This window comes from Lampetra fluviatilis, chromosome 27 (assembly GCF_964198595.1).
Source record: "Lampetra fluviatilis chromosome 27, kcLamFluv1.1, whole genome shotgun sequence".
Classification (NCBI taxonomy): domain Eukaryota; kingdom Metazoa; phylum Chordata; class Hyperoartia; order Petromyzontiformes; family Petromyzontidae; genus Lampetra; species Lampetra fluviatilis.
Window position 1 is genome coordinate 3,374,257 of NC_136301.1, and position 14,401 is coordinate 3,388,657.

General features: G+C 52.5%; 2 protein-coding genes and 1 long non-coding RNA gene across 4 annotated transcripts in view; all 3 read right to left on the reverse strand.

The window, feature by feature from the left end:
• The window catches only part of LOC144942307 (uncharacterized), a 549,184-nt gene that overhangs the window by 14,909 nt on the left and 519,874 nt on the right, over positions 1-14,401 (reverse strand). The window lies entirely within an intron of this gene.
• Positions 1-14,401, reverse strand: part of LOC144942306 (ferritin heavy chain, oocyte isoform-like) — a 109,873-nt gene that overhangs the window by 14,909 nt on the left and 80,563 nt on the right. The gene's annotated exons all lie outside the window — the stretch shown is intronic.
• LOC144942305 (synaptotagmin-1-like) overlaps positions 1-14,401 on the reverse strand; it is a 47,562-nt gene that overhangs the window by 6,238 nt on the left and 26,923 nt on the right. For both annotated transcript variants that reach the window (XM_078869085.1, XM_078869086.1), the window contains exons 2-6: positions 12,674-12,727; positions 11,904-12,089; positions 7,329-7,507; positions 6,054-6,182; positions 1,376-1,543 (exon numbers count right to left, since the gene is read on the reverse strand). In XM_078869085.1, the coding sequence (XP_078725211.1) occupies positions 1,376-1,543; positions 6,054-6,182; positions 7,329-7,507; positions 11,904-12,072 (645 nt within the window). In that variant the 5' untranslated portion in view covers positions 12,073-12,089; positions 12,674-12,727. The remainder of the gene's footprint in view (positions 1-1,375; positions 1,544-6,053; positions 6,183-7,328; positions 7,508-11,903; positions 12,090-12,673; positions 12,728-14,401) is intronic.

The following is a 14,401-nucleotide window of genomic DNA, read 5'->3' on the forward strand; positions in this document are numbered from 1 at the left end:
CACCGTCTGTGAGGAGAAACGGTCGGCGAGGACTTTCCTGGCGGTGCAGATCTCCGCACAGAGAGCATCATTTACTTGATACGGCAATCGTGCTGTGACGGTTCCACCTGAAGACGGAAGCTTGTGTTGCCTCCGAAACGTCGTGATTTTTATTTTATTTTACTTTTATTAATTGTAATTTTTTTCCTACGTGACTTTACGGAAAAAACCCAAGAATATGGGGGAGGTCGTCGCGAGTGGGGTCCACCGTGACCCCGCTCCCTTTATGTCGGTCAGTGGCAGCGTACGCGTCGCGCTCTCGAGATGAGCAGCTGCGTGACGCCCGCGTCGTGCCTCTCTGCGACGCTTCACGACCGTCGGTTGCAAGCGACGATGCGTCGGCTCCGTCTGTCCGTCGCTTGTGAACGCACTTGCTGAGCGCAGAGTCCGAAATGGGCCCAAAAACGTCAGGCTGCGTGGACCTAGGGCGGACGCCCAGGACCGGTTCAATTCAAATCCGGCCACCGTTGTTGTTCGCGAACGGGGATCGAAACACGTGTCGACGGGTCCGCAGCGAAAGTGCGCTCACCGCTGCGCCACCGCTCCCTCGCGCGTGGGCCGCGCAAAACCGCACAGACGCCCACGCTCGCGCACAGACTTTCAAACCGCCGCCGTCGCCGTCGAATGAGTCACACCTCATCCAATTAGCGGCTAACGAGCCGCTCCGCACGGACGCGGAAAAAATTACGAGCAACGTGTTTTGTTGATCCGGCCAAACAATCTCCCCTAACAATCGAGGGAGGGCGGTGGGGGTGGGGGGGCGGTAGCGGGGGGGGGAGCGTCACGTGACTAACAAACTAGTTCGACGACGGCAGCCGTCGCGATCCGCTGTCGTTGCCACCGCAGCGGGGAAACGGTGGCGGGCGTGGTCAAGCAGCGGCAAGGGGGTTTCGCAGTTCGAAGCCGGCGCAGGCCGCCCTGGGCAATACCGCGGTGGCGGTGCATTAACCGTGGGGCGCCACGCGTCCACGGCGGAGACGGAGCGATGATGACGATGGGTCAGCGTGCGTGTGTGTGTGCAGGATGGATTGCTGCATCGTGGGATTGTGGGAGGTGACGGTGTGACGATGATGATGACGATGACGATGATGATGATGACGACGACGACGATGATGACGATGATGACGATGACGACAACGATGATGACGACGACGACGACGATGATGACGATCGGTCAGCGTGCGTGTGTGCAGGATGGATTGCTGCATTGTGGGATCGTGGGATTGTGGGAGGTGACGGTGTGATGATGACGATGATGATGACGACGATGATGACGACAACGACGACGATGATGACGACGATAACGACGACATGAGAGAGTGGCGGAGCGGGGCACCTTGAAGGAGAAGCTCTCGTTGAACACGGGGTTCAGGGTCTTCCGGTGCACCCTGGTCTCGTACTTCTTCTTCTTGTCGGGCAGCAGGAAGATCTTGACGTAGGGGTCGGACGTCCCCCCCATGTCCAGCGCCGGCAGCTCGGCCGCCTGCAGGATGCCCACCGTCAGCTGCCCAAACACGCGGCGCACACAGTGAGCACGCGGCAACGCACACGCAACATACAACATACAACACACAACGCACACACTACAACTGGCGTTTAGCTCGGCAAAGGGGAGGCCAACCCCCCACAGCACCCCAGATTCACAGAGCATGAGTCACGTGGTCCCTCACTGCCCCGCCCCCTCCACCGATTCACAAAGCATGGGTCACGTGGTCCCACACTGCCCCGCCCCCTCCGCACCACCGAGTCACAAAGCATGGGTCACGTGGTCCCACACTGAGGGCAGTGTCACCGAGACGATGCAGGCAGAGGGCGACCGAATGGCTTAACAACCTGGATAGCAACACATGTAAACGTCACAAACGTCACCTTGCCAACACGCTTCTATTATTATTATTATCCTTCGTCATTGCCAATTAAAAACAAGATAGCTTGTTGACGCTCTCGGCGCCTGCGGCTGGTGTTGATTGATGTGCGAACTGCAACACCGGTTTGGTCTCGTTGTTTGCAGACTCGGGTTCAGACATTCGTCATTGGTGTTGAGCAGGACTCAAACTCGGTTCGCTGGGTTCGTAGTGCGGTGCGTTGAGCACGAAGCACTGCGCTGCCGCTCGCCATGCACACGGACACACACACACACACTCACGCGTGCATATACACACAGACAGGCCCACACACACACACACACAAAGGCATGGTCAAAATATGTACAGACAACCCAGCACATCAACAATAGCCACCTTTCACTGCTAAGTGCCGGGGACATTACCAGCGCGATCGTGCCAGGCTAAGTGCACTCAGAGTGGCTGAGTGTGGTTTAGGCTTAAGTGCAGCAGGTCAAAGAACAGAACAGACCCAGGCGCTCCAGACTGAGAAGTGGCTGCCAGATTCAGCACCTGCATAACACACTCTGCCAACTCACTTTGCTTGACACAAAGACAAAGATCCCCCGTCTAGGCTTAACAGACTGTCGGAGCAAGTGCTGTTAGCGAACACCTATGAAGGCCGGCACGGCACACGAGGGGGTGGGTGGCCAGCACCACCCCACGGCCGCGTTTGTCTCCCCAGTGGCGATGTTTACACACCGCTACACCAGGTACTCATTTAAGGCTGAGTCGACCTAGGCGAGACCCAGGACAGGTTCAAATAATCGTCACTGGTGGTGGTCATGAGCAGGAATCGACCACGGGTCACCAGTTTCGGAGTGTGGCGTGCTAACCGCTACACCACCGCTCCCCCCACACACAAAACCACACAAAGATCCCCCGTGTAGCTTCCACAGGCGGTTTGGGAAAGAGCTGTTGGCGAGCATCTACGAAGGCCGGCACGGTACACGCTGTGATGGCGTGAACAGCACCTCGCCCGGCCACCTTGGTCCCCCCAGCCGTTTACACACCTTGCCAAATGCTCAATGAAGGCTAATTCTAGATTTGAAGCTTTCGTGACTGCAAGGATTCATATTCTTAGGTTTTTTCGGTAAAGTCACGAAGAAGGTAAAAAATTAAAGTTAATCAAAGTAAAATAAAAATAAAATAAAAATCACGACGTTTCGGAAGAACCGTCACAGCACGATAGCTGCATCGAAAGTGAGAGAAAAAAAAACTAAGCATATCAATGAAGGCTTCTGAGTCGACCTAGGGGAGGCCCAAGAACAGTTGAGATATTGTTCACCGATGTTGGCCGGCAGCGGCGATGTTACCCGGGTGACTGGGTTCGTAGCGGAGTGCGCGAACCACCGGCTCACCGGCTCCTCACTCACCTCCGACAAGCACGGTCGGCTACGTATGGCGCGCAACAAGTTGAACACGCATACTGCTGCTTGTACACGCGATCGCACGCACGTAAACGCAGAGAGCTATATCCGTTGATGCGCTCCTATCCCAGCGGTGGCGAGGTGTATGTGTGTGTGTTTCAGCACCTGCGAGATTAATTACCCTCCGCTTTAATAAGCCAATTAACGTACCTGCTCCGCACCTGCCCCCCTCACTTGAAACACAAAAGACAAAGATTCCCACATTTAGACACAACCGACTTTTGGGGCAAGTGCTGTTAGCGCGCAGCACCTATGAAGGCCGGCACGGTACACGAGGGGGTGGGTGGCCAGCACCACGCCCGACCGCCTTAGTCTCCCCAGTGGCGATGTTTACGCACCGCTACACCAGGTACTCATTTGAGGCTGAGTCGACCTAAGCGAGGAGGCCAAGGACCGGTTCAGATCATTGTCACCGGCGTTGGTGGCCGTGAGCGGGAATCGAACTCGGGTCGCCGGGTTTGTAACCTAAACACATTGGCACACGCACGTTATCGCTCCTCGCCGAAGGTCATTTTTTCAGGAGGGCCCTGCCTTGGTTTTCGCACTGGGCGAGCGATGCTGCTGCTGCTGCTGCCGCTGTTGTGAGTGATGCCAAGTGAGTGATTTGCAGGGGAATTTTTGTTTGCATTGGGATGATGGACGCCAGATGTTAACTACCTCGCCTGGTATACAGGAGGTCGTGGGTTCAATCCCGACCCTGATGCCTGCTGCTGTATATTTTGAGTTTGCGTGTTCTCTCCGTTCTCCGGGTCCGCCGGTGTTTCCCTCCACATTTAGGAACGTGCATTGTAGAGTATTTGGCTGCTATAGATTTCCATGTGCAAAGCAATTTCTTTGAGCTATCATTAGCAGCCAAGTCGTTTCTTTAACAATAGCTATATAGCTCAGTGGGCCTTACCTGTTAAAATTAAAAATAGTTTACGTCTGGGGAGGAAACCAGAGAGCCCAGAGGAAACGCATTCAGAACACGATAAAAACATACAAACTCCACAACAGAAAGGCACCCCAGTCAGGAATCCAACTCAGGCCCTATTTTCTGATGCCACTGTTGCTGCTGCTACTGCCACCTGCGGCTGCATCGGGCAGCGGTTGCACGAGCACAACCAACAAGCAAACAACTCAACACGTTCGTCAACAACACTGTGGCTTTAAAAGTAAAAAATAAAATAACAAGTTGGCGACGTTTTGGGTAACGATCCTTCCCCATTGCGCGAAATGTCGCCCCATTATAATAACTCTTCGGGCGAACCAAAGGATATGGCTCAATCACTTCACAACTGAATCGCTAAACGTTGCTCTACCAAAAAACCATACGTGAAGAGGGAGAGCTATGGAGGGGGAGCAGGAGAGATGGATCGCTACGAGACGTGGCATTGGCTTGGGGAGTGAGGCCTTCATCCAGCAGTGGATAAATCATGGCTGCTGCTCATGATGAAGACGACGACGGTGGATGTCGCCGTCAACAGCGGGCGCAGGATTCTCCGCAGCGGGAGTCACGGGCTCCCAAACGAGGGGGTGGGGTGGGGGGGGGGGCAACAATTAGCGTAAGCAGCGAAGTGACCGCACCAATTACGGCCTCCGTGGCTTACGAAGCCATCTGCATCAATCATGGCGCTCGTTACACGGCACTCAACGACGATAGCTCACGGGAGTTGACAGAGGCCATTACTCACGGGCCGTCTTTGTACGCACAAAGACGGCCCGTGTAACCCGCACGGGCTGCTGGGGCAAGTGCTGTTAGTCGTGCCTGTGAAGGGCGGCACGGCGCAGGAAGGGGTTGGGTGGCCGGCACTGTTCCTGGCTGCCTTTGTCCGCTCAACGCTTTGTTTTACACACTGCACCAGGTAGTTATTTGAATGAGTTGACCTAGAGGAGGCGCAGGACCATTTCAGATGTTCACACAACAGCAGCCATACGCCACCAAGTGGAAGTTGTGTCACCACAGCGCTTGTGCCGGGCTAGGTGCGCGTTGAGGCCACGTGACGCGTCGAAGGCTCGCTGGCAGGAGGTCACACATACACAAAGTGCCACTATCGCCCTGCACACAGCGTTGGTGTGCGGTGTTTTTTCTGCAATATTTTGCTGTCTTTTCTTGGATTTTCTGTTTGCACTCAGTCACATATTCACTTTAAGATGTTTTTTGTTCATGTTTTTGTTTTTTGTTTGCTGCGGTTGCACCCGATTCAAGAGCCGAATGGCTCACAGGGCTATTACCTAATAAATGAACTTGAAACTTGAACTTGAACAGATGCGCAACGCATCACCCCATCGCTCCTCCCCACAGCAAAACAACAAATACTCTGCATATATAACCTAAACTGGAGAAGAGCTTTTAGAAGTAAACATTTGTTATGTGGAGGGCAGTAGGATCGAGGGGCATCGCTAAACTTACTCTGCTAACTCAAAACAGCTTTCTGCCACTACTAACATGAAAACATCTAAAGCCACACCCACCACTATCTTCCCCACCGCTACCGCCCCACCTCGCCCGTTGTTGTCTATGCGAAATGTCACACTGGGAGAGGGAAAGGTTGCCTCTAATCCGCTCTTAATTGAGACAAAGGTACGCGCGCGCCTTCCCATCCAATCCCAGCGGCGCCCCCTCACGCGTTCATGCCTCTGGTTCATACCGCGGTCCAACGTCAACGACATCACCGCCGTAGAACTGCTACCCACTCCCCAAGCCATCGGCATCTCTCACCTGCGTGCTCTGGAAGTCGTAGTCCAGGGTGAACTGCAGCTTCCCCAGTCTCTCCTCCTCCTTCTGCAGCACGATCTCAGGGGGGGGAGGGCCCACGTTGAAGTCCACTTCGTCGATTTCCGGCTGAACCTGGAGCACAGACGATGGCGGCGGTGGTGGTGGTGGTTATTCGTGATTGATAAGAGGCTGCCCGCCTTGGGGAGCGGTGGTGCAGCGGTTAGCGCACTGCGCCATCAACCTGGGGACACGGGCTCCGTTCTCGCTCACGGCCAACACCAGTGGCGATTATCTGAACCGGTCCTGGGCCTCCCCTAGGTCGACTCAGCCTCAAATGAGTACCTGGTGCGGTGTGTAAAAACATCGCCACTAGGGAGACAAAGGCGGCCGGACGTGGTGCTGGCCACCCACCCCCCTCGTGTGCCGTGTCGGCCTTCATAGGTGTTCGCTAACAGCACTTGCCCCAACAGTCTGTCACAGGCTATATGGGGGATCTTTGTCTTTGGTGGTGATTGGTGGTGATTATTCGGGGTTGATAGAAGCCGCCCTCCTTCAGCGCTTCACACGCGATAAGCGCCTTGCATCTCATCTCAGCACATTTCGAGGAGCGCCCCCCCCCCCCAATGGCAGCTGTCCACGTGTGGCACAAGGAGACTCGGCGCCTGGGCTGCAATCGGGCATCCGTCTGATGCCATTCGGGGACAATGTTGCTGCTGCTTCTGCTGCTGCTAAGTGTGATCCCAATCGAGTCACTCGCAGGTAAATGTCAAATTTTAAAAGTTTGGACAACCACGCCGGCACACTAATGGCCAGCTCGACAATCTCCCACGCGACGTCGGACGCACTGGCTTTCAGCAACTTTTATCATTTTATTTAATTTAACACTTGCACCAAAGCGGACGTGTGGGGGGGCAGAGCGGTGGTGAAACTCGTGCCGCACAGCAAGAAGGGGCCTAGGTTCGATTCCCGACCCGGGCGCGTTGTCTCTCCCCTGATCTGTGCGGGTTTCCTCCGTCTCTTCGGTTTCCTTCCCGTAGCTCAATAAAGCCACACAGTTGCCAAAACATCCCAATGCTCAAAACGACTCTGCAATTGACTCAATTAGGATCACACAGCCGCAATATGCCGTACTCCCCCCCCCACCCACTCCTCCACCCACCTCAGACTTCAACAACTCGGCAAGACCCTCCTGAAACGGGGTCTGGAGGCCCAGCGGCGACCTCCAGCCTCCCGACCCCTCGACCCCGACCTCGTCCCGCGGCCGTCGTAGGGACCCACCTTGTCCTTGTAGGTCTGCCCGAGGTTCTTCACCTCCTGCAGGTTGATGGCGTTCTTCTTCTCCTTGCTCTTCTTGCCCTTGCGCCGTTTGCAGCAGCACTTCTTGCAGACGCACGCGCAGCAGCAGAGCAGCAGCACCACCCCGACCACCGCCACGCACACCAGCGCCCAGGGCGGCACTGCGAAAGCAACAGCACAACCACGATGACGCTCCATCTGACTCTTGCCACTGACGCCGCCGCCACCGCCACTGCCTTCGTCTCACTCACGCTGCCGCTGACTCGCTCACACGTCATACACTGATTCACTCATCATACACTGACTCACACATCATACACTGACTAACACATCGTGCGCTGACTCACTCATCATACACTCACTCACACATCATACACTCGCTCACACTTCATACACTGACGCACTCATCATGCGCTGACTAACACATCGTGCGCTGACTCACACTGCCGCTGACTCGCTCACACATCATACACTGACTCACTCATCATACACTCACTCACGCTGCCGCTGACTCACTCACACATCATACACTGACTCACTCATCATACACCGACTCACCTATCATACACTCACTCACGCTGCAGCTGACTCGCTCACACATCATACACTGACTCACTCATCATACACCGACTCACATATCATACACTCACTCACGCTGCAGCTGACTCGCTCACACATCATACACTGACTCACTCATCATGCGCTAACACATCGTGCGCGACTCACACTGCCGCTGACTCGCTCACACATCATACACTGACTCACACATCATACACTCGCTCACACATCATACACTCACTCACACATCATACACTCACTCACGCTGCCGCTGACTCACACATCATACACTGGGAGTGTCGTGCTGCCAGCTATGGCTGCAAGTTTTGTCGTACGTGTTATGTATATCGTTTATTGTTACATTTTAAATCACAGTTCCGATGATTACTGTTGTTACATTGGTTTTATAGCTTTCTTTTGGTGATTCGAAAACATATGGTTAATCTAAATTGTCTTATGGTTGTTGTTGTTGTTGGCTTGCACCACATTGTGATTTTTGCACGCAGCGTTTTAATAAGTTTATTTTTAATATTTGCTGGTTTATTCCAGGATGTTTCTGTTGCGCGTCGTCGCTTTAAGATGTTCTGTGTTCATATTTTGTTTGTTGCGGTTGCACCCGACTTAAGAGCCGCGTGGCTCACAGGGCTATACCTAATAAATTAAACTTGAAACTTGTCTCTCTCTCTTCACGTCCGAGGATGAATGAAAGTTCTCTCCCGTCCTCCTTAATGAGGCGAAGCCAGGCCGTGTCCCAGTTTGAGAAATCGACTGGTGCCGGTGGGCAGGCGGGTTCGTGGAGAGTTCCACGGCCTGTCTGGGCTCCCGCTTAAATACCTGGCTGGAACGGGTGCCCCCCTCCTCCCGTGCAGTGCCACTGCTACCCAACTCAACAGAGTCATCCGCTCGGCTCGTCGTCTTCGTCATGGACAACGTAGCTACCAACATCGGTGAGCGCACACAACGTACGCCCGCTGCGGCATATCCGTGTCTCCATGTTCGAAAAAATTAACCCGTAAAAACAAAGTTTCTCACTATAAATCCTTTATATGCGTGGCATCGGTTTTATTTTATTATTCATTTCTGTTTTTCTTGAGTAAGAGTTTCATTTTTATCACATTGGTATTTCAAATTAAATATAAAAAAAAATCCTAAAAAGTGGAACATTTTGGAAAAAAAATTTCACGAAAATAAATTGTCACGCACAACGAGTCTGTGTGCAAAATGTCAGCTCGATTGGATCAAGGGGAAGTGGGTTAAAAAACGACCGAAAGATTTGCACGGTCGTAAGCGCGCAAGCAAGCAAGCAAGTGAACATAATATAAAGGATTTAAAAAGAAAGTGCATTTTTTTACCCGTCCCATCCGGCACAAGGCCTTTCACACACGAATGGACTTCAAGAGAAAACAAATGTCGCCTCGACGAACAGAGGCGTTGTCTCTTCGTGTTCACTCTTTTTGTTTCCGTTCCGGCGGTGGGCGTTGGGGCAACCCGTATCAGCTGTTTGGTTTTCCCACCTATTGCCCGCTTCCTCGGCCCTTTCCCCAACGGCGCTATTTTTAGCTTCATCAACGTTCGCGCGAACGGGAAAAAAAACTGACCGTGTCATGCCGAACGCTTTGTAGTCATTTCCTGCGTGAAATTGCTTTCAAATTGGTGCCCCCCCAACCACCGCCCCCTGCCAAGTTATGCAAGGCCCGGCAGCCACAGCGGTGGTTGGAGGGCTGGATGGTTGATTGGTTTATTTATTTCTCTGTTCGTCAACTCTCTCCATATTCATCTTCTTGGTTCTTTCGGTAAAGTCACGTAGAAGGGAAATAATAAAATAATAAAAATAAAACATAATACAATAATTCTCACGACTCTGCCTTCTCGACAGACCTGTTCTCCACCTGACGACGGCTGATTGCGTTGTGGCCGAAACGTCGTGAGAATTATTTTATTATGTTTTATTTTTATTATTTTATTATTTCCCTTCTACATGACTTTACCGAAAGAACCAAGAAGATGAATCGCTGCAGTCACGAAAGCTTTAAATCGAAATCTCTTCATATTGCCTATCCGTTACTCGACGGCGGCACAATGACGTACGTAAAGATCCCCCCCCCCCCCCCCAGCTGACGCACAGAGCCGTGAACGCGACGTTGCCGTGCGGTTGTACTTCGGATGAAATGACGATGCCAACTTGTGGCGCTAAGACGCTGCTGTAGCAAGGCGTCCGCTCTCGTAGAGAGCGAGAGAGAGAGAGAGCGGCTCAGAGAAAGGACGACTCGGAGAGAGAGCGGCTCAGAGAGAGGACAACTCGGAGAGAGAGAGGACGACTCTGAGAGAGAGGACGACTCTGAGAGAGAGAGGATGACTTGGAGAGAGAGCGGCTCAGAGAGAGAACGGCTCAGAGAGAGAGAGGACGACTCGGAGAGAGAGAGCGGCTCAGAGAGAGGACAACTCGGAGAGAGAGAGGACGACTCTGAGAGAGAGAGGACGACTGAGAGAGAGAGGACGACTCTGAGAGAGAGGACGACTCTGAGAGAGAGAAGATGACTTGGAGAGAGAGCGGCTCAGAGAGAGAACGGCTCAGAGAGAGAGAGGACGACTCAGAGAGAGAGCGGCTCAGAGAGAGGAAGACTCTGAGAGAGAGAGGACAACTCGGAGAGAGAGAGGACAACTCGGAGAGAGAGAGGACGACTCTGAGAGAGAGGACGACTCTGAGAGAGAGAGGATGACTTGGAGAGAGAGCGGCTCAGAGAGAGAACGGCTCAGAGAGAGAGAGGACGACTCAGAGAGAGAGCGGCTCAGAGAGAGGAAGACTCTGAGAGAGAGAGGACGACTCGGAGAGAGGAAGACTCTGAGAGAGAGGACGACTCGGAGAGAGAGAGGACGACTCAGAGAGAGAGAGGACGACTCGGAGAGAGAGAGGACGACTCAGAGGTGCCAGGAGAAGGAACCGCGGACGAGGAGCGGGCAGCAGCCACACGATGAACCGCTGGCGTCAGCAACAACAATTGTCCAAGATCTGCGGTCCTCTATATACTAAGGTGTTACCGGCCAATTCATGAGTGTTTACACATGGGAGAAAACCAGAGAAAACTTTATAAAAAGTTTGTTTTTACGCTATCAAAACGTTTCGCCAAAACCAAAACGCGACGATACCTATGTAATAATTTCAGGATGTATCGTACAACAGAGCAGCAACGTTGCTAAATACGCTGGGATGTTACTCAACAGCGACTGAGTGTAACTATTCATTCGCAAATTGACAAACTGGTCATCGGGAAGCATTTTTAATTTTTACTTTGATTCTTAACAGGCCCCATGGTGTAAACAAAAGTTGTAAAGAAACGGTGCTAAAAAAAAAAAAGCGTTCAATTATTTTTTTAAAAACCAGCGCTAAAAGGACAAGCACGGTCCTCCCCTCTCCCTCCCGATGACGCCATGGTATGCAGCACCTTGTTGTGCCGCTCGCAACGTAACCTGACGATGACGGCGGTACGAATGCCGATAAGTGCATGTATACTATGTGACCTTCTTTACCAGTGGCAAAATATAGTAGTAGGTTTTTACCCTTTAAACTGGTACAAAACTGACACCTTTATACAAGGCATCATGTTTGCAATAACCACAACACAAGCAGTCAAAATGTTTATTTTTGTTTGCATTTTGACTGCTTGTGTTGTGGTTATTGCAAAATGCCTTGTATAAAGGTGTCAGTTTTGTACCAGTTTAAAGGGTAAGCGCATGTATGTTTAACTTATTTCGCACTGTGTGGGGGAAGGACAACAAACTAAACACGTAAAGCAGTTCTAAATAAATCGGTTTTTAATTTAAATTTAAAAGTGCATAGCTCTAGTGGCTTGCTAATATCGGAAGGCACAGCGTTCCAGATGGCCAGCAGAAGAACATCTGAGATGACCGTGCTAGATAAATGAGTTTGGCAATATATAACGGTGTTAATGACGACGGTGGTGGCGGAGGTGTTGATGTTGTTGTATATGAACCACGCACGGGGCAGGCTGCCCAGCTCGTTCATGAACTTGTCCTGGATGCGGGGAAGCCCCCCGCCGCCGTCTCCCCCCGCCGTGCGGTTGGCGTTGGGGGGCGGAGGCGGAGGAGGAGGCGTGGGGGGCGAGGTGGGGGGCGGAGCCCGGATGGCAGCGCGGCGAGCGGCGGTCATCGCGTCCCCTCCTCTTCCTGTTGGGGGGGGGGGTCGGAGTGGGGGGGGGAGGGAGAACAACCGAGCACAGAGAGAGAGGGGTGGCGCATTGCGGTGTGGACACGACTGGTGTCAGCAGCACACGGCACGGGAACACGCCGCTCAATCATCCCCTGTCGTTTAGTTCGATAAATCGTCGCGATTCGGGGATCGCGATGATTCGGGGAGGGGGTAGTCACGGTTCGATCAAAGCATAGTCTGGGGTTTCGCCATCTCGATTGTATCGTTGACCCCCGCGACACAGGGCGGCAGTGGCGGCTGCTGCTGCTGCACGTGGCGTGGCTGCTGTAACTCAGCGCTGTGGAGGCAGCAGCGAGGAGATTGGTGGATCACCACACAGATTTTTCGATTTAAAGTTTTCGTGACTGCAGGGATTCATCTTCTTGGTTCTTTCGGTAAAGTCACATAGAAACGAAATAACAAAATAATACAAATAAAACATAATAAAATGATTCTCACGACGTTTCGGCCACAACGCAAGCAGCCGTCCTCAGGTGAAGAACAGGTTGTCGAGAAGACAGACCTGGCATCAAAGACCGAAGTTCGCGTGGGGCGAACGTACCGAGCGAATGAGGAGGATCCTGAGACTTCCGCTGTCTTGATCAGACGTCCCCGGCTGTTTCAGGGCGGTGGTCGAGGCATGGGGAGAGGGAGGAGGAAGAGGAGGTGGTGATGGGGATAAAGAGGGAGACACATGCACACAATGTATCATTAAGAGTCAAAGTGATGTTCTGCTCAAATGAGCCATGCGGCAGCAGTGCTCATCTTCTGTTTATCCAACCCTGAGCCACTGGTGGAAATTCCACGTTTATATGGCAGGGCCAGGACATCCACAGCAACAACCACCGTTGACCTCTCCCAACAAAACGGTGCAAATTTTATGGACTCTGGAGGGATGATGGGCTGAGTCAACCGCCCCCAACCACACAGAGTGACTTCAACGGACGACCTCTCAGGGGCGTCGCCCCTCTCTTGGCTGCCACAGGGAGTCACGTGAACCCCAAACCCTGACCTCAACGTAGCCCTGACGCTGAATTCCATACCCTGACCCGTAGCCCCATGACAATGCCTGCCTGGCATTGACCCTTCGCAGGATTCCATCGCTCGGCTCTCCTTGTACAGCGGCCCTTTGGCTCGCCATCGAACAAAGACGGTCATCGCATCGCGTGCTTTCAGATGCTCTTCCACGGCCGTCTGGAACGCCCTTCCTTCCGTTATTAGGAAGCCACTGGAGCTATGGACTTTTAAAGCATCTAAATTGAACACTCATTTGCTTTGAACTACCTTTGGTGTTTAGTTTGTTGTCCTTCCCGCGCACCTCCGATTAGCTCGGTTGGCTACGTACGGTGCGAAAGAAGTTCAACTTTCATACATACAGATGAACAAATGCCCAGCAGACGGACTGGCACGCTTGCCGGTCAGCGCTCGGCCAAAACTAAACGAGGACACACAAAAGCGAAGACCTCAAGGTCCCCAGTCCAGGGGAGCTTAATTCACCCGGCCTAGCCTCCATCACCGCTGAAAATGTCACCGGGCCGAGTGTTAAAATTACGCAAAGCCTTAACGTACCATGCACTATTCATAAGCCATACATCATTTATGGCATCTCAATGGGCTCCCAGATTTATAATGGCAACCTTTAAGAAATAAATGGAAAAATATAGATAACAACAACAACAGCTACAAATACCCGAGCGGGCGCCGCCTGCAATCCTGCGCCGTGGTAGGCGGAGGAGAGGGGCTGGTGGATCACGCGCCCGCTTTCGCGAAACTCCCTCCCCTACCTGAGGGCGTCGAGGTTGATATCTAGTGGCTTGCCAGGGTGCGATGTCAGTACAGCAAGTGGGAACATTCCCATCTGTATTGCATCTGTATGGGGATTGAGTGTCATCCACCCATCCGGGTCATGTGGTTTTTTACCCCCCCCAACGTATAGAAACATGGATGGAGTTGGTCAAACATCCCACTATAGTACCACAGAAATTGGACAATTGTTGGTAGTGCTGGTTCTGGCTCTCATCCCAAGCACTTGATTGTGGTTTCACACGCCTCTGAATCATTCTCTACTCTCTCTCTCTCCGAGAGCGAACGAAACCTGCATGCGTGACAAATGTGACATTATTATAATTATTGTTCTTATCATTATTATCATACACAAACGTCGGCTCGCCTAATCGTGACGCACTCCGCAGTTATGGCTCTCGATACCTTCACTGGCTCAGCATTGGAACCTCCTTTGCCAGTAGCAAAATATGATGATTGTTTTTTTTTACCCTTTTATCTGGCAACA